General features: G+C 40.9%; 1 protein-coding gene across 2 annotated transcripts in view; it reads right to left on the bottom strand.

Moving 5' to 3' along the window:
- Positions 1-23,720, bottom strand: part of PFKL (phosphofructokinase, liver type) — a 905,205-nt gene that overhangs the window by 61,547 nt on the left and 819,938 nt on the right. For both annotated transcript variants that reach the window (XM_044060589.1, XM_044060587.1), the window contains exons 17-19: positions 11,766-11,930; positions 9,737-9,798; positions 3,436-3,547 (exon numbers count right to left, since the gene is read on the bottom strand). In XM_044060589.1, coding sequence (XP_043916524.1) covers positions 3,436-3,547; positions 9,737-9,798; positions 11,766-11,930 — 339 coding nt within the window. The remainder of the gene's footprint in view (positions 1-3,435; positions 3,548-9,736; positions 9,799-11,765; positions 11,931-23,720) is intronic.

Consider the following 23,720-nt stretch of genomic DNA (forward strand, 5'->3'; position numbering starts at 1 on the left):
TGAAAACTCAAACATCAAAAACAAAAAGAAATACAAAAATCAACCTTTTTTATGTTTTTGCAGGGGGCAGGCACCCCTGCCCCCCACACCACCTGCAAATTATATATACCAACGCCGAGATCGCACTACAGTGAGGAAAAGAGTACATTTCCAGATCCTCTCTGTACCGCGATCTCCATTCAAAAGCTCGATCATATGGTCTCGACCATATAGAGTTCAAGTTTTTGTAAACTCGATCACCTGACAGGGCCAGATATATGTGTGTGCGTGTGTGTGTATATATATATATATATATATATATATATATGTATATATATATATATATATATATATATATATACATACATTTTTTTTTTTAATATATATAGATAGAGAGAATGATGTGCCTTCTTGCTGCAGCCACAACTGTAGTCTCACTCAAATCCATACATTCACTTCACTTTGTTCCTCTTTGTTACAGTAAATGACAGGTCACTATTGTTTGAACTGTTTGTTGATTTAAACACTGTGTAGCTGATTTGCTGACTGTCATTCTCGTTTCATACTGTATGCACTGCATGTAACCCAGGCTGAGCATACAGTTGGTCAATATGTGAACACTTCTTTTACCCCAATAAAACAAAATGCAAACCAATAAACACAGTGCTGCACTTTAACACAAGTCTGCCAATTGTTGTACAGAGCCTTTTTGCAAGACAGCACTGTAACCAAAAGCCAGTCTGTAATGTGGCCTACGAGTTAATTTAAATGCAACCACAAATCAAGAGTTCACTGCAGGGATGACAAATATATTTTCTCTGTACTACTTAGTACTGCATTGCCTACATCTTTAGGTGGAAGTGCTGTATGGCTTCACTGCAGAAGTACTTCAAGGGTGGGGGAAGGAGTCAACTGCCCCACATAAAAAGTATTAGGGGGTGTGATTGAGAAGTGCAGTCCTGCAGTCTGCATCTCTGTACTGACAGGAAAGCGCTTCAGCATTAGATTTCTGTTAAACTGTAGCAAGTCAATATATTTTTTTCTTGCACTCTTCAGCTGAAGAGATGAGGGGCCATGGATCTAGCTGTAAGAAGCTGGTTGGTAGAAATGTACCAACTGGCTTGCTACAGTTAAGAGCTGAAGTCCTTTTGTTTGCTCTTCACTCAACAGCTGAGAGGGTGAGGGTGTTAGATGAGCTAATGTAGTCACCGAAACTGCATTATAATATTTCTTATTGTAAATCTTGACTGCATTAAATGTGTTACCTAGGAGCTTTCCCCCCAGGCCTCCACTGAAAAAGGGCACCTCTGCCCAGTCACGCTTTCAAAGTAAACAAATGTCAATCAATAAATAAATAATAATGACTCTTCTCCACTGTGTATAATTTGTAAATTGTTAGCTACACCCCCAACAAAGCAAACTGAATCTCTATATCTCTTTCTTCCCTCATATGACATGCAGTCCAAAGAGTGAGAAAGAGATACGGACCACTACAAGAAAAGACATTACACATCCAGGCTTACAACATCATAAATAAATGGATTTATGTTTACAGCTACTTAGAACCATCAGCTGGCTCATGTTCAGAGGAACAGGAATAGACTAACAGAAAGCTAAAGTGTAAAAAATCTCGGTAATTTTTGTAACTAGTCTGCGCAGAGCTACCTATCCCCATTTCAGTCATTTTTCCACCTCTCCCAAATATCACTACACAGTCTCTGATCACCAATGCTCTACCAATGCCTTTGGAAAGGCATTTTAAAACCCCATCATCTGTATGAAACAGTACATCAATTAAGGTAATATGAATTATTCCCATTACAAACTTCAGGGGTGCTACCCCTCCCCCGAGTCATCTGGGTCAAAAACTGTTCTGTTTTTGTCTGTTGTGTTAGTAGTCCAGGCAGTTCAATTTTGCAACACAAATGACAACTCGAAAGCACTAGCCCCTTCTATGCTCAGTTTGTATAACCCTCTTTATATTTGTATGGGTTTTCATCCCATGATCCAGTTTTCTCTTACATCTCAAGTGCTGTAGATGAACCAGCATTCCTGTAAAGTGATAACAGGTGTGCATGAAGATCCTGTGGCTGACTGACACTCTGTCCAGGATTACTTTCTCTGCCTTACACCTACTCAGTGCAGGGGCAGGCTCTGGCTCCACAAAGCCTGATACAGATTAATCAGAAAATGAATAAAGAAATGAATGAACTGTCAACTCATTAGCACTATCCACCCCTGCTTCTCACTTAATCCTGTATTTAACTCCTCCATCTTAATCAGAAAATGAATAAAGGAATGAATGAACTGGCACTGGAGTGTAGACAGGAGTAATGAAGGAATGTGGCTGGATTTACTGTCAATCCACCCCTGCTTCTCACTTAATCCTGTATTTAACTCCTCCATCTTTTCTTTTAACCCCAGATGATATTGTATACTTTCCCTATAATTAATTCATTATCTCCTCTAGCTATTTTACATCCGGTCTCCTACCTATCTTTTCCTACGTATTATCTATAATTTATCTCAATCATAAGGTTATATATAATGTATCTCACTCAATTATATAAGGTGTATGCACACGGTCATTAAATTTTTGCTTAACGTATGCTTCTCATGCGTATTTATTCATGTTTTGCTTATTTATGCTGTACAGTTAACTGTCTGAAAATTGTACTGTAAAATCTTGTTTACTGTTTTGTGTATATTCAAATTCATGAGGAGCTTTTCTCCCCCAGTCTCCTCTGAAAAGTGGCTCTACCCAGTCGGATCATTCCGGTACACATATGTAAATAACTAACTAGAATAAATTCAGGCACAGTCTGCCGGACGAGCTCAGGAAAATTAAATTCACTGATTCAGCACTCCAAAAGGCTGTACATTTATTGCACACACTGCAGAAAGTCACATTCTCTGCCTAGTCCTAATCCTTCCATAGCCCCCCTGTGGTACATGAGAGAAGCAGGATCACATCATCACATTTCACATTAAAACAATGCAGCTCAGAATGTCTACTCTTTCTAAATAATTTGACTTAAGCAAACATATCACAAATATTACCTACTTCTATTTCACAAAACACTCCTTGAAGTTTTTGAAAAGGATATCTGTGTTTTTCAAGGGAAAAAAAAATAATTTCTACAGATAATGATACCACCTTACATGACGAAAATTTTAAATGATATTCCCCAGTCTTTTAATGCCAGACTTGGTTCATAGTCAAAATGCTAGGCAATAAGTATGCAGACTATTACACAACAAGCTAATAACCACAGAGTGACCAAAGGTGAGAATTCAGCCCTGTATCTTGTGTGAGGTAAACCCCTTGATCATTATGCCAAGCCCCCAACCTGGACTTTCTATATCATGACATGCGTTTACAAAGAGCCCTTTACTTGTTTATGACACCACCTGCCCACTCTCTAGAATCACTACAATTCTAACATTCTACTGTACCTGCTGCAGATGCCCCAGGACATTCATTCTGCAGTCAAAGATGCCTTTCCCCTCAGACGAATACAGGTTGTTTATGAACTCGGTTGTGTAGTGTTCATGGCTTTTTTCATTCCTGAATGCGAAATCATACAAAATGGAAAAATAAATTCTTAACTGATAAAGCAAAGCAAGAAAACTTAAAGCAGACCCCAAACAATGGAGGAAAGTAGAGTTGCTCTATATAACAGTTGATGCTACAATAAGCATTTACAAGAAAGGGTTAGATAATAATGCATCATACAGCTAATGGAAAAGATGAAAATTAAAATTAATCTTCTTTAACTGCCAGCTGCCTAACTGCCCAACGTTTCCTGTCAGTCTTAAGGTTAATCAGTTTTACATTTAATATCTAGAAACACTTTTACTGTGGCTAACAGCTTTCTTACTTTATTGATTTGTTTTTCTATTTATTCTTTTACTTCTATGTTCTTCTTGTGGTTAAAAGATGTGTTCATTCGTATCCTGAAAACAAGTTCTACTGGTTAGTAAACGGATTTCAATATGCCAGCAGAATGTTTCTTTTTTTTTTCAAACACCTTTACTGAATCACTACTTGTGACACAGGCAAATTTACATTCAAATAAAAGTAATCAAAGTATATTAACATAACAAATGTTATACTTCACATATACTGCTATATATCATACAACCTAAGCAATATTATATAAATTATTTAATTCCTGCCCTTTTTTTTAAACAAGAAACATCTTTATTAAATCACTTACTACACAGGCAATCATACATTTATATAAATGAAAACAAACCACAGCGACACAATCCTAGTTGGTAGCATTTTACATCACAAACCATACTGACACGCACCCAGTTGCAAACATTATACATCATTTATAATCTACCCAATCTTTCTCACTCAAACATTACAAACTCATTTAAGTCCTGCTGCCTTTTAGATGTCATTCCTCCTTTGTATGTATTGTTCTCACAACTCCCATTTTTTCAGATGTAGTTTGCGCCTACCTTTTTCTAAAGATCTGAATTCCAGTGGTTTTATCTCTGTTACTATATTCACAACTCCTAGTATACTTCGTTTAGATTTTGATTTCCTTTTTCTAGCAATTGTTTTTTTGGAAGCCACCATTATTAGACACACAGCAAGGCCTTGCCATGTCTAGGCAATTCCGATTGTGTATCACAGCTCAGAAAAATCATCTCCCTCGTCAGACCAATCGGCCCACCCAGCATCTCCGACAGTACATCCTGTAGGGGAATCAAAGTCCAACAAGTCACCCCCACTCCCAGATAATATGTCCCAATTACCTCTTTCTTCCCCTTTACACCTCCAACACTTACTATCTACCTGAGGAAAAATTCTCTGGAGTCTACTTGGGGTATAAAAATATTTATGTAAACATTTCCAGGCAAAAATCTTAAATGTTCTAGATTTTGATGCATATTTGGGAGACATACATATATTCTTCCATTGTTTCTTTGTGAATTGCTTATGCAGTCTCTCTTCCCAATCCTTTCTAACCTCCTCTGATTGATTCTTATAGTTATCATGTAATATATTATAAGCTCTACTAATTATTCCTTTTTTAATGGCAGCTTCTGTTGTAGATTCTATTAAAAACTCTACTAGTGCTGGTCTTTCATTTAGGATGCCCCCATTTCTCTCTCTTGGTCTATACTCTGATATCAATCCCTGATAGGGAAGGCAATCTCTAACCTGCAGTGCAAATAAATTCTTGGTGTCTTCCGATTCTATCATCTTTCCCTCTCTAGTTATTTGCTCCCAATATATTAGTTCCTTTGCCAGTTTTCTCCAATAAATTCCAGCCCCCTCTTGCCTACTGACTGCATCCCTAACTGCAGTTATCCCTACCGGTATAATCTCCTTTCTCCATTCCAGTGTTGGTTTTGTTCTTAGAATAATTTCTGCTACTCTATGAATATAAATTCTGAATGATTATTGTTATTCTCCTTAAAGGCCTGCATCCAAAATCCCAGCCTCTTCTTGTTGTTTGAGCTTCCCCTGTGTTTCAACATCATCCTTTCCACTTTGAATTATAGTTTTCTGCTTGTGCTATATATAGGAGTCTTAACTGTGCAGCTCTGAAATACCCCTTCAAATTGGGTAATTCCAATCCGCCCTGTTCTACTGGAATGTCTTTCTGTTTTTGTCAGGTACAAAATAATATCATCTGCAAATAAAGCCAGCTTTTCCTGACTACCATACCAATTATATCCTTGAACTTCTGAGTCGCTTATTTTCTTTGCCAATGGTTCTAAACATAATGCAAACAATAAGGGGGAAAGTGAACACCCTACCTGGTTCCTCTGCTCAAGCAGAGATTATAAGAGAAGACCTCACCCACTTTAATTTTCGCCTCTGATCCCTCATGCATTCTCCTAATCAACCTTATAATTTTTTAGAAAATGCAAATGCTTCCACTGTTCTGCTCAACGTCCCACCTTACTCTGTCAAATGCTTTCTCTGCATCAAGATCCACCAACAACAATGGCATTTTCTTACATTCTGCTTCCCTCTAGATTATCACTGTTCAGTTAAAGTTGTCAAATGTTTGCCCCCCCCCTCCACAAAACCACACTCATCCATATCTATCAGTTTTGGAGTTAATTTTGCCATTCTTTTAGCCATTATAGACATGAACACTGTATAATCATGGTTTAGTATTGAAATGGGGCTATATGAAACTGGATGTGATGGATCTTTACCCACTTTAGGTATTACAGCTAGCACTGATTTCTTCCAGGACAGTGGTACTTTTCCTCGTAAGATACTGTTAAACAAAACCTTCCAGATATATCAGTTTTTTTCTATTCTATCTTCCAAATTTCCACAGGAATACCATCTGTTCCTGGGGACTTTCCTCTAGATCGGTTATACATCACCATTTTTATCTCATCTCCTATTAGTAATTGAGCCTCATCTACCTCTAATCTTGGCATATTTAATTCTTCCATAAACACTTCCATTTGTACCTTTTCTTGATTTTCATATTTCTCTGATTTACAGAGACTCTCAAAGAATTTCCAAAATATTTGTAATACCTCCACAGGATCTCTTGTTACATTCTTTGTTACAGGCTCCCTAAGTATGGCAACAGCCCTTTCTACTTTCTGTTGCTTGAGTTGTGCTAAAAGTTTTTTTGTGCTCTAGTGTTATTATCAAAAAAACAGCTGTTTAACAGCAATCTTTCTAAACTCATGCATATTATCGAAGTAATCCTTTATTTTCTGCCTAGCATTCTGCAGTTGATCCTTTTCTTCTGTGAGACTCCCCCTATTCTGCAGTGCTTTAACATTTGTTAGTCCCTCTAAATAATTCTTGCTACTTCTTAACCAGAGCTCCCTTTCTTTTATTTCCACCCTATTTTTAAACTCCACCGTAATTTTACCCTGCTCCTTAGCTATATTTTCAGAAGAAATTTCTATCCTCTCTAACGGCTCCTGAATAATCTCCACTACACATTCCTTAAACTCCTCTCTTTTCAACAGATAGGTAAGAAAGCGACAATGCCTCATTTTGTCTTTCACTACTATGTGTTTTTATTTTAGTTACTAATGGCACATGATCTGAAATACTTATTGGGAGGGTATCAAGACCTTCAATTAAATGCATATGTTCCTGTAAAATGTAAATGCTGTATAAAATGTAAATGCTGTCTAGCCTAGCCCAGTTTTTATATCTTGGGGAATAATAGTCAATTTCCTCTGAACTCCTATTACTGAATTTGCATCTTCCATGCCAGATATTTTCATAAATTTCTTTAAAAATCTACCATCCTTTGCTACATTTTCTTTTCTGGTCCCCCAGACACATCTTCACTTCTGCAAATCAAAGTCCAGTCCCCATCTACAAATAATATTCCTTGCTGAAAACTGATTATTTCTCACAGAATTGTTTTAAGCTCCATTATAGCAGTTTTAGGTGGAATACAAACACATGCCACTGTAATCCACCTCCATTGCCAGTAGTCCCTTAGTACTACAAATCTGCCATTATCTATTTATCTTCTACTATTACTATTGGAGCTCCTCTTGCAATTACTATAAGTACTCCTCTTTTCCTTTGTCCCACTTGTTCTGCTGAATAACCACCCTGAAAACCTTTCTTTATCAAATTCACATGTTCAGTCCTGTAAAAAGCTATTTGCACTCTACATTTTTTAATAGAGTTCACTACTCTTTCTTGTTTGTATTTATTTGTGAGGCCATTTACATTTAAAGACATTAAAGAAAGAATTATTGTATTAAAAAGTTATTACTCCCACATTTTATGTAAAACACCTTTTTTGTTAAATGTCTAGTTCCAGCTTTTGTGTTATATGCATACATTGTTTGTCAGGTTGAACTTTCATACGGTTTGTTTATTTTATTTTTACATTTGTTAACCGGGTTAGTCCAACTGGCCCCAGAGAGCCCTTTTTCAGTGGAGACCCGAGGAGAAAAGCTCCAGGAAAGTAATTAAAAAATAAGAAAAACCTAACAATTCAAGTTATAAGATACTTAGCAGTACAAAAACAGAGAGAAACATACAATATGGTTACATAGAAGACAAAAGTACAGTATTTTGAGAATGCAGTAACAAATATGTTTGAGAAATATGGTTAGCATTAAGTTATTTACAAGGAATGTAGCAATGCCTAGAATAAAACAAATCAGAATTCACATCTTCCATGCCGGATATTTTCATAAATTTCTTCAAATATCTACCATCCTTTGCTTCATTTTTTTCTTCTGGGTCCCCCAGACACATACATCTTCACTTCACTTCAGTTGTTTCTTTACGCCTGCATAATATTATGTGAAATTACAGAAGAATAGGACATGTGAGAAGAAAACTGGTTGACTTTGATGTAAATTCTGTCATTAGTAAATTATTCTACCAAACTGCTAGCTGAGTGGTGATCATTTCTACAGCAATAACTAACTGAAAACTATTTTTCAGATTAGTTTTTAACAAACGGTGAAAGGGATGAAATAACATGTTCACTTTAGAAACCATTTTTGGAATGAAGTGTATTTCACTCTTAATGGGCATCCATTTCCCTGCAAAAGAGGGAATGTACCTTTGAAATTAAGTGAGCAGGTGAGGCTTGGGTTTGTATGAACAGTGTTTTTCAACATCACTAAGTTAGTGGGCCTTAATTGTAAACAGGGAAACCTGACAACTGTAAATCTGGATCTCAATCAAGGGATTTTTCAGATGACGACAGTGGTGCAAGCACTCCCTTATCACAATACTGCCCCTACAAGGTCAGGATGGGCAAATACAACTGCCACATAGACAATGACTGCCAAACAGGCCAAAACTGATCAAGTGTCTAAGGTACGGCAGAATAACCTGTAAGCTCACTCACTTGGGTAGCACTAGGTACACTTTATCCAGACTGAGAGCTGTTTCTACATGGAAGCACAGGCCTTCTAAGTAGAGGGCTTTCTAGCTGCTTCAAAGAACTCCAAGACTACCATCAGAATAAATACTGGAATCAGGGGGGCCTGTAACACTAGCCAGGCCCTGTTATCTGTCAACCCAGAGAGGACATCCTTGGATACAACTGCAGGGATAACCTGAACTAAGGACAAAACACATTAAACCATGCCCTGCTCACTCATCTGGTTGTCAGAATAATGAATTTGGGTCTTTCTTCCATGAACTTTGCTGGGAAGAGCAAAACATGTAGGAATGGCAAGAAAGCTTGAATAAAATATTTGTACCAAGAGGATGAAGGACATAGCTGTTGCTACCTCCCCAGTGTACTACTGCTCCATGGAGAATAGAAGGGGGAAACCTCAAGTGACAAAAAGGGTGTTCTAAGGAGTATCCCATTTCCAGAAGATCTGATCTAGACATAGTCTCCAATCCTATAGCTTGAGGAAAGGGACTAGAGGAGTAGCTCTGAGAATTCACCAGTATGGTCATCTCCTCTAGAATATGAGCTGCTGATAAGAGTGATGCTCTAAGTATAGTCCACTTCCAGACATTCACTGCCTTTTTGAATATGGGGAACTATGTACTCCCTTGTGTGATTAAACGCTTAATGGTGGCTACAATACAGAAGTAGCAGCAATCAGCTGACAGTTTTTGTGCACATAGAACACTAATGGTAAAGTACAAAATCCTGTTTGATGAAGGCCAGTTCCAGAGAGTACTGTATAGAGTGTTACAGTTCCTTTGACCCTTGCTTGACATCAGCAAAGCTCTGCTGTGCCCACTACAGAGTGACAACTACGTGACACTGACAGAACAAAACAGCTGTAGCAAAAAGGTACATACCTGAGGACAAGGCCTCTCTGAATTTCTGTCTTCATCTTTTCTGTCAAATGCTCCACATTGGCCTGCAACAAAACACATACATTTCAACAACGTAAGCAATACCCTGTTCCCTAAAGCACAAGAGAAGTCCAGCTCTTCTGACGGTTAATCAACACAACACACAAAGTTTTTAAATACTTTTTTCAGGAGTCCCCTAATTTGATTTGAGTTTAAAAATGTTGGTAGGTGCTAGAAAAAACAGCAACAACCTTAGTCAAGAAGCAGAATAGCTGCTAAATGTACTTTCTACATACAGCTTTGATATCATATTGGTCACATATCCTACAATTATCAGTAGTTCTAATAAGACAACTCTTGTAGTATGACTCAAAATCAAAATAAGTCAATATACAGCCTGAGCTGATTGCATGTCCATCAAGGAGAGGTGAGGGACAGTAGTCCCAGCAAGCTCATGACTCTGCTCTCTAATCAAAGTCTCCACTGGGTTAACTCCAGCCCAATACCTCATCTGATTCTTTTACAGTAGTATCAAGAATTAATGCAAGCAAGGCCAGCACACCTATGATATGACCTGCGGTAACAGGCACACAGACTGGTATGGAACATGGTAGAATATTGCTGTATTCTGAACAAATGTATACTTTGGGAACAATTCAAAAGGCTGAATATGGATAGGCCAACATACAAAACAGTAAAGATAAATATTCAAAACCCGAGCTTTGTTTTTTTTGGTTTTCTGATTATACGTCCTCAGAGTAGGCTACAATTCAGTAAGGAGGCCAGGAAATGCTTTGCCACCTCTCATAAAAATATGTTCACTGATTTTACTTCTGCAATTCCATGTGTGCCCCCAGTCACAATTCAGCATTCCTATATATAGGAATATAGTTTTGTGAAAATTTCCTAGTGTGGATGAGTGGAGTTGCAAGACTGTGTACAAATTTACTTTTTATTACAGAGAAGTAAATGAGCATGGAAATGCACAACACACTAATAAACTCCGCTGCACAGGCATGATCATGTCACACAATGCATCACATGCAGGCACACCTGCACAAATGTCGTAAGTACAAACTAGTTAACAAACAAGTCATAATCCAGTGATACCAGGGAGACTGAAATTAAAGAACTAGTTCTCAATTACATTTCAGTTCTTACCAAGATGATGCACAGAACTGACAAAAAAGCACTAATGTGACTTATTAACAAATCCATTAAATCTCTAAGACGTTCTAAAACGTGAAATTGCACGTAATGTCAAATAAGCAATCAGCTATGTACATGTTAGGCACTTGTTCAACAATAAACAGCAACACATTGTGTCCAACACACACACACACACACACACACACACACACACACACACACACACACACACACACACACACACCAAATTCATCTTTAATGAACTTGTTTAAGAGTGCACCCCAGAAACACTGCATACAAAGAAAGCAATTCTTTCTAGAAAGAAAGAAAAAATGATGCAGCATTGCTGATAAAAAAGCAATTACACCACCATTCACGTAGCTTACTAAAATGCGAAGCCAGACAAAAGAAAATACACCTAAGGATGAAGTTCTCTTCTTGGGATGTGTTTTCTGATTACTTTTCAAACTACTATTTATTTTAATTAATTGATAAAACAAAGGCAAACATTACTTTCACTTAGAAGACTATTTCTCACAGCTGATAACCTGACATCTTCAAAGACAAGGGAAATATGTTTAATTGTACCTGAACTGTCAGATTAATTTGATTTTTGTTGCTGCACCCAAGCCAGCATTCTACTCACCTGATCCCAAGTACTTTACTGTTTTATACACAATAAAGAATTTACAAGCTTTTGTGTCAGTGTGTGGGTTCAGATAAAAATAATAAAAGCTGTATTATGATGTTGATCACAGTTATTAAAGTAATACCTACTAAACTACAAAGTAGTCTGCAACAATATGTAAATATCTGCTAATAGGTGAATCACACAGCTTTACTTTACATTAAGTAACATGTCAATTACAAAATGGTTTCTTACCTTCAGATCACGAATGCTAAAAGGATCTTCGAAAACATAGGCAGCATCAGCACCCACAGCAATAGCAGCCATAGTGGTTAAGTAGCCACAGTAGCCTCCCATTGTTTCTACAACAAACACACGCCGCTTTGTACCAGAGGCAGACTGTTTGATACGGTCACAGCTCTGTGAATGCAACAGTAAATATGACTTTTAATCTACCATTACATCAGATTAGTTATGTCTAATGTGCTATAAATCTCACCAGTAGTATATGAAATGACTTTCCTTACCTTTGGAAATGAAGGTTTACTGCCAAACATACAGAACAAAAAAGACTTTTGCAAATAAATATCTTGATTAAGGTCAGTTTGTCATGGAGGTTCTCTGCACTGCACACATCACATTCAGGAAGGCACCATTACTCTTGGGCATTACTGACCTTCAGAAGCTCCACTCATTTTTTTTCTGAAGTTTACTTAAAGATGAAAACATGCCCAAAATAGAATGTAAATTCATATTTTGTGAGGTGGCAGCCACCCCACGTACAGGACTTAATCTCCCACTCCACTTTACAGCTAAGTCTGAGTCTGCTGCACACCTGGGAAAAGGCAATTCCCTATGGACTGACCAATGCCAGATTTTGAGTGATTATGCATTCTTAGCCACACAAACTACTCTGGTCATCTTTGGTTACCTGCATACCAGTGCTTCTGTGATATGCTACACAGCCTCATTGACAAGATGCATTATCTGGGATAACAGGCAGAGTACATACTAACAGCCTCCCAAATCTTAAATGTTACTTTCTTGTGCTTAAGTTCATGCCATATAAACGAGCAACATTTTAGCCACCAACAAAAAATATGATTAACAGAAGGTATCAGTGGTGTGTTAAGGGTCTACACCCTCCATCACATCATTGTGTGTGGGAGGGGTGCTTGTGCATGTTCATTTGTGTGTGTGTTTACTGTAGCAGAAGTGTACTAAAGGTGATGGTATATCTTTACATATTTTATGCACTCTGTAGTAACCACTTCTACAACACCATGGAGCCAGTCAGACAAACATTTTTTTTTGCTTTTTTTGTAAATGAATAATCCAGTTGGAATGCTTAAGTTCCTGTTACAAGAAAAAAATCCCACTTGGAAACACAAAACTCAAGTAACAACTTGCTCAGGTTCTTAAATGTGCAAGCAATACCTGATAAATTTCAAACTCAGTTTAACAGGTTACCTGTCAGAATACTGTAACCAGTATCGTCTGGTAAGTGTCTGGAGCTTTTCTCCCTATGCCTCCGCTGAAAACAGGCTCTGTCCTAGTCAACAAATGTTAAATAAATAAATGATACTGTTTCGCACTCTACAAGAATACAGAACACAAAATCTCATGACATAAACAGAAAGAGTGAGAGCAGCTGGAAGTCATTTATGTTTCTTACCTTCTTATAAACCAAATTAGCAGCAAACTGCAGCTCACAAACAAATAATTTTCTACTTACTTCCCACAAGTACTGTAATATGACCATCACATGGACTTTTAAATTCTCTCACCATTTTTAACTCCACAACATCTCAAGGAAAGTCATTCTGTAAACATACAACTCCTGATGGAAATAAATAATTCAGAATACCACAACGCATCTCACACCTCAGTTCTTCAGCACTAAAAATGTCTTTCTTTAGTTTTTTTTTTTAACCTTTAAAGGTTCTGACACAAACATTGTCCCAAACTGCTGCTCTCTTACAAAGTACAACAGCTGATCCAGATATCCGCACAAATGTGAGTCTTCCAGATGAGATTTCATCTGTAATAGCTATATAAAGATTTCAAGTTTGTTTTACTTGTGAGGCCTCATCTTTAAGATAATACCTTTGACCTCACCTTTCTGCATTCTAACCCTGCTCCACACCACATCACAATGTGGCCAATAAGGGAAATCAGTCTAGTAAACCTGCCTAATGGACAGCATCCTGCACCTGTCCCTTCCACCCTGCTGCTTCACTTTTTCCCCACCAAATATCTTGGATACTCCAGAATGAGTTTTTTGTTTTGGTTTCTACAACCTGTTCTGTACCACCACCAACCTTTCTATGCAGTAATATTTCACAGTCAAGAAAGAAAGGTACAGTTGCATACACTTACCATAAATGTAGATGTTCGAGTGTATTCACTGCTGCAGTCATCACATTTGAGTTATCTGCCTGCAGGTAGCCCTCAGTCTGCCTGAGTACCAGAGTCTTGGGATTTCTACGTCGGATGCTGTCACCTCTTCCATGACGTCAGGTCGTCAGGGGTATAAAACATGCAGCCGACACCATTACATCAGTTTTTCTTGCCCCAAATGTCAGGAGCCCCCAAAATAGGAAGCTATTATATGGTGTGGAACACCCCTAGTAAATAGTAAATACCACTGCCATAACAAATGGCCATAAAGAGGATAGGTAGAAAGGATACGGAACACCAGGGGGCTGGAGGGAGGGAAACCAGGACTGCAACAGTGAATACACTCAGGCATCTACATTTATGGTAAGTGTACACAACTGTACTATGTTCTTCGTATTTCACTGTTGCAGTCATCACACTTGGGTTGATTTCCAAAGCTGAGGAAGGGTGGAGGCAGTCAAGAAGTGTTAGGGCTGGCTAGCAGGCCTTGTAAGACTACCGTAGCAAATCCAGCTCTGGATTTAGAAAAAAATAGGTAAGTGGCAATGCTTAGTGAAAGTGTGTATATAACTCCAGGTTGCAACTTCCAGGATGTCACTGGTAGGGACTCCTCTGAGAAATGCTGTAGAGGTGAAAGTAGCCCTAGTGGAATGTGTTTTGATCCCCTGTGGGGTAGGTTTTCCATGGTGCTTGTAGCAGAAATTAATGCAATGTGCTATCCATTTGGAAATGGTTTGCTTTGAAATGGCCTTGCCCTCTGCCCCTGTAGCAAAGCTGACTAGCAGCTGTTCAGATTTTCTGAAAGGTTTAGTCCTGTCAAGGTAGAACCTGAGCTGTCTGTGCACGTCCAAGGAGTGTAGGATCCTTTCCCCTTTATTCTGAGGATTAGGGAAGAAGGTTGGCAAATGGATGGATTGGTTTAGAGCCACACTGGATACCACCATAGGCATAAAGGATGGATTAGTCCTAAGGGAAACCCTGTCAGCATGGAAAATAATGAAGGGTTCCACAGCCATCAGTGCCTGTAACTCAGACACTCTTCTTGCTGAGCTAATGGCTAGAAGCAAGGCTGTTTTCCAAGAGAGGAATTTTAACTCTGCTGAAGCAGCAGGTCAAAAGGAGAAGCGTGAGCTTTTCCAGTACAAAGTTAAGGTCCCAGGCAGGGGTGGGAGCTCTCCTAGGGGGCCTTAAATTGTTAGCCCCTCTCAGGAACTGTTTGATGAGAAGGTGAGAAAAGAGAGGTGGCTCAGTATTATAATGAGCTGAGATGGCAGAGGCACGGATCTTAATGGAGGAGAAGGATAGGCCTCTGTGGAGCAGCTCTGCTAGGTAATCAAGGATTTGAGGTAAGAAGGGCACAGCTGTGTCCTTTCCTTGAGACTGACTCCAAGAACAATATATTTTCCACTTTTCAGCATAGGATTTCCTAGCACTAGGCCTTCTGGCCTCAAGGATGACATCCAGCACCTGTTTGCTGAGGGATGCTGGTGGTATATTCAGGGGATAAGCCAGGCTGCAAGGTTTAGGGTTTGCAACTGTGGGTGCAAGATCTGTCCCTCCTGCTGAGACAGCAGGGAAGGTGTGAGATGTAGGTGCCAGGGTGGCACTGCTGTCAGACTGTGTAGGAGTGGGTACCAGTGCTGGCGTCGCCAGTCTAGGGCAATAATTTCCCTTGGCCTGTCCTGTTTGATTTTGAGTAGTACTTTTGAGAGGAGGGGCAGAGGGGGAAAAGAATAAATTGAGAGGTTTTTCCATGTGAAGGATAGGGGCATCCACCCGCCAGGCCTTGCTGTGAGGGTTCCTGGTGCAGAATTTGCTCAATTGGTGGTTCTCTGAGGAGGCAAAGAGGTCCACCTCTGGTGTCCCCAACCTCTGGATTAGAAGTTTGTATGAGTTGGGCTCCAATTTCCACTCGTGTGGATCTAGTCGATTTCTGCTTAAGTCATCTGCCAGTGAATTTTGTTTGCCTGGCAGGAATTGGGCTTGTAGGTGCACTTGGTTGCTCAAGGCTGTGTTCCACAGGGCCATGGCTAACCTGCAGAGTGGGTAAGAATGGGTTCCCCCCATTTGTTTATGTACCACATAACTGTGGTGTTGTCTGTTTTTATCAGGAGCTGTCCTGGAAGGAGTAGGTATTTAAAGGCTGTCAGAACATTATGTACAGCTAGCATCTCTTTTTGATTGATATGCAGGAGAATTTGTCCTGTGCTCCATTTGCCTTGAATACATTTGTCTGCCATGTGAGCCCCCCATGCATAGTCTGATGCATCTGTTGTCGGGGTTTGGGCGGTGAGGGGTTGTGGTCGCATGCTTCTGCCCACCAAAGGAATTCTGCCCTTAGACAAGGTATGATAGGAATCACTGTTTCCAGGTCCTGAGAATGTTGACACCAGAGACTTTTTAAGTACGACTGAAGTTTCTTCATATGCAGTCTTGCATATGGAATTAGTAGAATGCATGAGGCCATGAACCCTAGGGCTTGCAGTATTTTCCTTGCAGACAGCTGGGTTTTGGTGGCCATTAGTTTGAAGTAGTTTGTCAAATAGACCTGCTTTTCTGGAGTGAGGAATGCCAACTGGGAAGTTGTGTTCAAGCTTGATCCCAGGAATACAATTTTTTGACTGGGCACCAGTTATGATTTCTTTTCGTTGGTGGTGTACCCCAGTGAAGTTAGGAGTCTTTTTACAAATGCCAGGTGCTGAAACAGCAATTCCTGACTGTCCGCCTGAATCAGGCAATTGTCCAAGTATGGGTAAATTTGAATACTTCTCTGCCTGCAGTATGCAATGGCTGGAGCCAGGCACTTTGTGAATACTCTGGGTGCAGTAGATAGCACATAGAACCTGCCCCGAAATGCAGATATTTCCTGCAAGACTCCCTTAAGGGGATGTGCAGATAAGCTTCTTTTAAGTCTAGGGTGACTAACCAGGCATCCTTGGCTAGCTAGCACTGGGAGAAGCTGCTGCAGTGTAAGCATTTTGAATTTTGGGACCACCAGAAAGGTGTTGAGAATTGACAGATCCAGGATAGGGTGCCAAGAGTCCTCTTTTCTGGGCACCAGGAACAGTCTGGAGTAGAAATCCTGTCCCCTTTGTTCTACTGGAACAAGTTGAATAGCCCTGATATTGAGAAGGGAGAGTACTTGTTTTTGAGCCTCTGCCCACTGGTTTGGAGGAAGGTTTGGCAACCCGCTTGGGGTTGGCAGGGAATGGAAGTAGAATCTGTATCCCTGGGATACAATGTTTAGAACCCATCGGTCCTGAGTAATGGGCATACAGTTTTTTGCATGAAAGGCCAGTTTTCCTCGTAGGGGGCGCAATTAATTGGGCATGGCTGGGAAGGATAAATGAAAAGTCATTGTGATCTTTTTCCATAAGGGGGTGGCTTACCACTCCCTGTTTTTGAGGTGGGAGCACTCCATTGTTTTGATTTCTGCATACCCTGAGACTGTAGTCTTGGTGGTCTGTTTCCTAAGGCCAATGTCTACTGAATCTAGGTGACTTCACCTGTAAGAAATATTTGACAGTTTGCATAGATTTAGCTTTTCCCCCCATCTTTTTAAGAACTTCTTCTGCTTTGGTGCCAAAAAGGAGCGTCTAGTAATTTTGCTTTGACATGATCTGGCAAGATTTGTTCCTTCAGCCAAGCATGCCTTCTCAGTACAGACCCAGTGACTGCAGCCCTGCAAGATGCTACCAAGGCATCAAAACCACACTGCAAAGCATGTTTACTAACTTGGTTTGCAGAATGCATTAACTCTTGTAAATCTTTATTTTCTGCACAATCTGGAAGTAGCACCATTTTTGTTTAATTAGTTCCATAATATGTTGTAGGTACTTCAACATGTGAAACTGGAAATTCAAAGCTCTGATGGCAAGAGTTGCAGAGGTATATACCTTCTTACCCCATCTGTCTAAAGCTCTTGAATGCCTGTCTGAAGGGGTAGGGTTTTTGGCTGTAGTAGCCTTAATGCCTTTAGGTCCCTGGAAAATGGACTCTGGATCTGCAGTAGGATGCTTAAAAGAGAACTTTGTGAGAATCAGGTACTCTGTAGTACCTGTCAGGTTTTCTAGGAGCCGGTGGTAAGACTGGATTCCATGAAGACATCATCTACAATATCCAAGACAGGGGGTATAGCTAGAGACCTATTATGAGGCAACTCTAAAGATTATCTGAGTCTCTTTTTGGACTGAAGATAGCCCTGGCATTCCCAGCGGAAATGCTCTCTTAAAAGTATGCACGGTTTCACCAAAAGAAAAATCCTCTGGAGGGGAGGTAGAGAGGATGGATTCCTCTGCATCTAAATCCTCATCGGTTAAGGGTAAGTCCTGGTAATTAGATGGGTCGGAGTCATCAGACTCCTGGCCTGGAGAATCAGAAGGGAACTCACTTCTTTGTCTTTTAGCAGGGGAAGGCTGGCTTCCCCTAATTAGAGTAATAAGGGCTTCAGCCATTCTAAACATTTGTTTTTGTGGCATGGGAGCTTGAGCATGGGCTTTGGTCTTCGGTTTTCTAGGTGTAGTGCGAACTCTGGGCCTGAGAAACTTGGCAGTTTTAGCTAAAAACGAAGTTGTTGGTTTAATACGAACATTGGTAGGTCAGAATACACCCTCAGAAGCTGGTGCCTGCACAGCGGCTCCGGACCCATCCAAGGTAGAGACGTCCGCAGGTTCCACAGTCGAAGAAGCATCTTGCGGCATACCGGACTCAGAATGGGTCTCAACAGAGGCCTGCGAATCTGTAGAAGCTGGCATCAAGGACTGGGAAGGCGCCTCACTGAGTACAGGCGGACTGACGACTAGTTTAACGGAAGCGTTGTCGGCAGTTTTGGACCTATGCAGTCTGTCTCTGTCTTTATCTTTATGTTTTTTCAGTAGTCGGATGGCTTATCGAAGCCATTTCAGAATACGGAGAAAGTACAGTTGTGTACACTTACCATACATGTAGATGTTTGAGTGTATTCACTGTTGCAGTCATCACATTTGGGTTATCTGCTTGCAGTAGCCCTCAGTCAGCCTGATTATCAAAGTCTTGGGTCCTGCGTCGGTTGCTGTCTCATCTTCCGTGACGTCAGGTAGTCAGGGGTATAAAGCATGCAGCCGACGCCATTACATCAGTTTTTCTTGCCCCTGATGTCAGGTGCTCCCCTAATGGGAAGCAATTCAATATATGTATACAAGGTTATACCTCCAACAAAAAAGCAAATACACCAAAAAGCTTTTAAGCATAGTAAAGGAGAATAGAAGTATAGCCAAAAGAAGTCAGGGGGCTGGGGGGAGGGTAACTAGGACTGCAACAGTGAATACACTCGAACATCTACATTTATGGTAAGTGTACACAACTGTACTATGTTCTTCATGTTTCACTGTTGCAGTTATATTTGGGTAGCTTCCCAAAGCTAAGGATGGGAGGAGGAATTTAGATAGCATTAGGACCAGCTATAAGGCCCTACAATACTGCAGTGGCAAAGCCAGCTCTGGATTTGGAGAAAGTTGGTAAATGGTAATGCTTGGTGAAAGTATGTACAGAACTCCAGGTAGCAGCTTCTAGGATGTCCCTGGTAGGGACACCTCTGAGAAAGGCTGTAGAGGTAGATGCAGCCCTGGCTGAATGGGGACTAATCCCCTGTGGGATAGGTTTTGCATGGTGCTTATAGCAGAAATTAATGCAATAGCCTATCCATTTAGAAATGGTTTGCTTTGAAATAGCCTTCCCCTCTGCCCCTGTAGCAAATGCCACCAGCAGTTGTTCAGATTTCCTTTGAGGTTTAGTCCTGTCTGAGTAAAATCTAAGTTGTCTGTGCACATCTAAGGAGTGCAGTATTTGTTCCCCTTTGTTCTGTGGATTAGAAAAGAAGGTTGACAAATGAATGGCCTGATTAAGAGCCACACTGGATACCACCTTGGGCATGAAGGAGGGGTTGGTCCTGAGGGACATCCTGTCCGCATGAAAGATGATGAAAGGCTCCACTGCCATAAGGGCCTGTAATTCAGATACCCTTCTTGCTGAAGTAATTGCTAAAAGGAAGGCTGTTTTCCAAGAAAGGAATGTTAACTCTGCACTTGCAGCTGGCTCAAAAGGAGGAAGAGTGAGTCTTTTCAATACAAACTTAAGGTCCCAGGCTGGAGTTGGGGCTCTCCTGGGTGGTCTTAGGTTTTTGGCCCCTCTGAGGAACTGCTTGAGCAGTGGATGAGACAAGAGGGGTGGTTCTGTGTTGTAATGAGCTGAAATGGCTGAGGCATGAATTTTGATGGAGGAAAAAGAAAGGCCCTTGTAAAGCATCACAGTTAAATATTGAAGAATCTGAGGTAAACTGGACACTGCTGTGCTCATCCCTTGAGTTTGGTTCCAGGCACAGAATCTTTTCCATTTTTCAGCATAAGATTTTCTAGTACTAGGCCTCCTTGCCTCCAAAATGACATCCAACACTTGTTTACTGAGGGATGGCAACAGACAGATTGGGTAATTAGCTAGGCTGCCATGTTCAGGGTTTGAAGCTAAGGGTGCAGAATCTGGCTCTCCTGCTGTGACAGCAGGGTGGGAGTCTGCTGCAAGTGCCATGGAGCCAGCAGTGACAAACTGTGCAAGAGGGGCTACCAGTGTTGGTGTGGCCAGTCTCGTGGAATCAGTATCATCCTTGGTTTGTCCTGCTTGATCTTTAGTAGTACTTTGGAGAGGAGAGACAGAGGAGGAAATATGAGAGATTTTTCCAGCTGAAGGATTGAGCAACCACTTTCCAAGCTTGTTTGTGGGAAGTCCTTGTGCAAAATTTTTTCCAATTGGTAGTTCTGGGGGGAGGCAAACAGGTCTATATCTGGGCTCCCCCATTTGTTTATCAACCTGTTGAAAGTCTTTGGTTCCACTTTCCACTTGTGTGGGTCCATGAGATTTCTGCTTAGTTCGTCTGCCAGTGTATTTAATTTTCCTGTCAGGAACTGAGCCTGTAGATGCACTTGGTAGCTCAAGGTTGTGTTCTACAGAGCCATGGCTAGTCTGCAGAGGGGGTAAGAATGGGTATCCCCCTGCTTGTTTATGTACCACATAACAGTGGTGTTGCCCGTCTTTACCATTAATTGTCCTGGAAGAATGTGGTCCTTGAAGGCTGTCAGAGCATTCTGTACAGCTAACATTTCTTTTTGATTGATATGCAGGTGCATTTGAGTTGGGTTCCATTTGCCCTGAATGCACTTCCCTGCCAGGTGAGTCCCCCATGCATAGTCTGATGCGTCTGTTGTTAGGGTTTGGACGGCAGAGGGTAGAATGAATGGTAGTCCCCTGTTTTGGTGGCAGGCCCTCTGCCCACCAAAGGAACTCTAACCGTAGGCAAGGTATGATAGGAATCATTGCTTCTAGATCCTGAGAATGTTAACACCACAAGCTTTTTAGATACCACTGTAGTTTCCTCATATGCAATCTTGCATATGGAATTAGTAGAATGCAGGAGGCCATGAACCCAAAAGCTTGCAGTATTTGCCTTGCAGATAGCATGGTTTTTGTGGCCATTAGTTTGAAGTAAGTTGTCAAATGAATTTGTTTCTCTGGCGTGAGGAAAGCCATCTAGGAAGTTGTGTTCAAGCTTGCTACCAGGAATATAATTTGTTGACAGGGTACCAGATGTGATTTCTTTTCGTTTATGGTGTACCCCAGACAAGTTAGCACCTTTTGTACAAATGCCACATGATTCAAAAGTATGTCCTGGCTTTCTGCCTGAATTAGATAATCGTCCAGGTATGGGTATATTTGAACATTTCTTTGACTGCAAAATGCAATAACTGGAGCTAGACACTTTGTGAGTACCCTAGGCGCAGTAGATAAGCCAAATGGCAATGCAGAGAACTGATAGTGTGTGTAGCCTGCTTTGAAGCGTAGGTATCTTCTGCAAGATTCCCTGACTGGGATGTGCAGGTAGGCTTACTTTAAATCCAGTGTTGCTAACCAGGCATCTTTGCCTAGCATAAGAAGTAACTGGTGAAGAGTTAGCATCTTGAATTTTGGAATCACCAAAAAGGTGTTTAAGATAGAAAGGTCCAGGATAGGATGCCATGAGTTGTCTTTTCTGGGTACCAGGAAAAGTCTTGAGTAGAAACCTTGTCCCTTTTCCTCTTCTGGTACAGTTTGAATAGCCTTTATGCTTAACAGAGAGAATACTTGCTTTTGAGCCTCTGCCCACTGATTCGAGGTTAGATCTGGTCAACCGTTTAAGGGTTGGTAATGTGTGGAAGTGAAATCTGTATCCTTGGGAAACTATATTTAAAACCTATTTGTCCTGGGTAATGAGTTCCCAGCTTTTTGCCTGCAGAGCAATCTTTCTCCCTTAAAGGAGCAGTCAGTTGGGACAGTTTACCATAGGGGGGAGTCTTACTACTCCCTGATTTGGAAGTGGGAGCCCCCCACTGCTTAGCCCTGTGCGTTCCCTGGGACGGAAGCCTGGGAGTTCTGCTGGTTCTGGGTTTGGACTGAGAAGGCTTGGAAGAGGCAGGAAAAGACCAATTCTTAGAGGGCCAATGCCTACTAAATCTTGGAGGCTGTACTTGTAGGAAATCTTTAACAGTTTGCATAGATTTAGCTTGTTCCTCCATCTTTTTAAGTTCTTCTGCTTTGTTGCCAAACAGGCAGTCCTGATTTAACAGAGCATCCAGCAATTTAGTTTTAACATGATCTGGCAAAGATTGCTCCTTAGACCAAGCATGCCTTCTAAGTACAGACCCAGTGACAGCAGCCCTGCAAGTTGCCTCTAGTGAATCAAAACCACATTGCAAAGTATGCTTTCCAACCTGTTCAGCAGAATGCATTAAATCCTGTAAATCCTTATTTTCAGCAGAGTCAGGAATCAACATCATTTTCTGTTTAAGCAATCCAGTAATATGCTGCTGATACTTTAACATATGAAACTGGCAGTTTAAGGTCCTAATGGCCAAAGTTGCTGAAGTGTATACTTACTTACCCCATCTATCCAGCGCCCTGGAGTCTCTATCACAGGGGATAAGATTTTTGGCAGTAGTAGCCTTAATGCCCTTGGGTCCCTGTGAAATGGTCTCAGGATCCACAGCAGGATTTTTAAAAAGGAACTTGTGAGAGTCAGGAACCCTGTAATATCCATCAGGTTTTCTGGGAGCAGCAGGTAAAGAGTCAGGGGCCAAGCTAGATTCCGAAAAGGCATCATCAACAATGTCTTGTTCAGGAGGTTCATAGGTTCATACTAGGCTATCTGCCCGAGGGCATTTACAAGCCTAGCCCATAGTTTTGTGGCTTACGCCACCCCTTTAGTATGGGGAACTATACCCATTATTTTGCTGTGCCTCTGTCGAGCAGTGACACTGAGGTAATCCCTGGGGTATATCTGCGATCTCCCATCCATTGGTCAAGATTTCTCTTGAACAAGGCCAGCGAGGTGCTCTGCCTCACATATACCGGGATTTTATTCCACAGCATAGGGAGTCTTTGGGTGATGAATCTATCCCTCCAGCACGTCCTATTAATAGCCGTGTTGAGGTTTAAGTCTCCCGCCCTTGTGGCTCTGATGGATCTAGATTTTTTGAGGTGCAGCATATTCATCAAATCTGGGTTTGACATGGCCTTGTATGTTAGGCAAAGGTCACCTCTGAGCAAGCGGTAAGCAACTGAATAGAGCTGCAGTTCTTTCAGTCGGGCAGCATAGGACAGATGTTTGAGACCCTTTATCCTTTTGGTGAGGAACTTTTGTGGCCTCTCCAGCTGCTGCAAGTGTCGGGTCAGATACATTCCGAATGGGGCATTGTACTCAATCATTGGTCTGATGAGTGATGAGTATAGGGAGACTATGACCTCCCT

Source organism: Protopterus annectens, chromosome 2.part0 (genome assembly GCF_019279795.1).
Source record: "Protopterus annectens isolate FY-2018-M chromosome 2.part0, PAN1.0, whole genome shotgun sequence".
Taxonomy (NCBI): Eukaryota; Metazoa; Chordata; order Ceratodontiformes; family Protopteridae; genus Protopterus; species Protopterus annectens.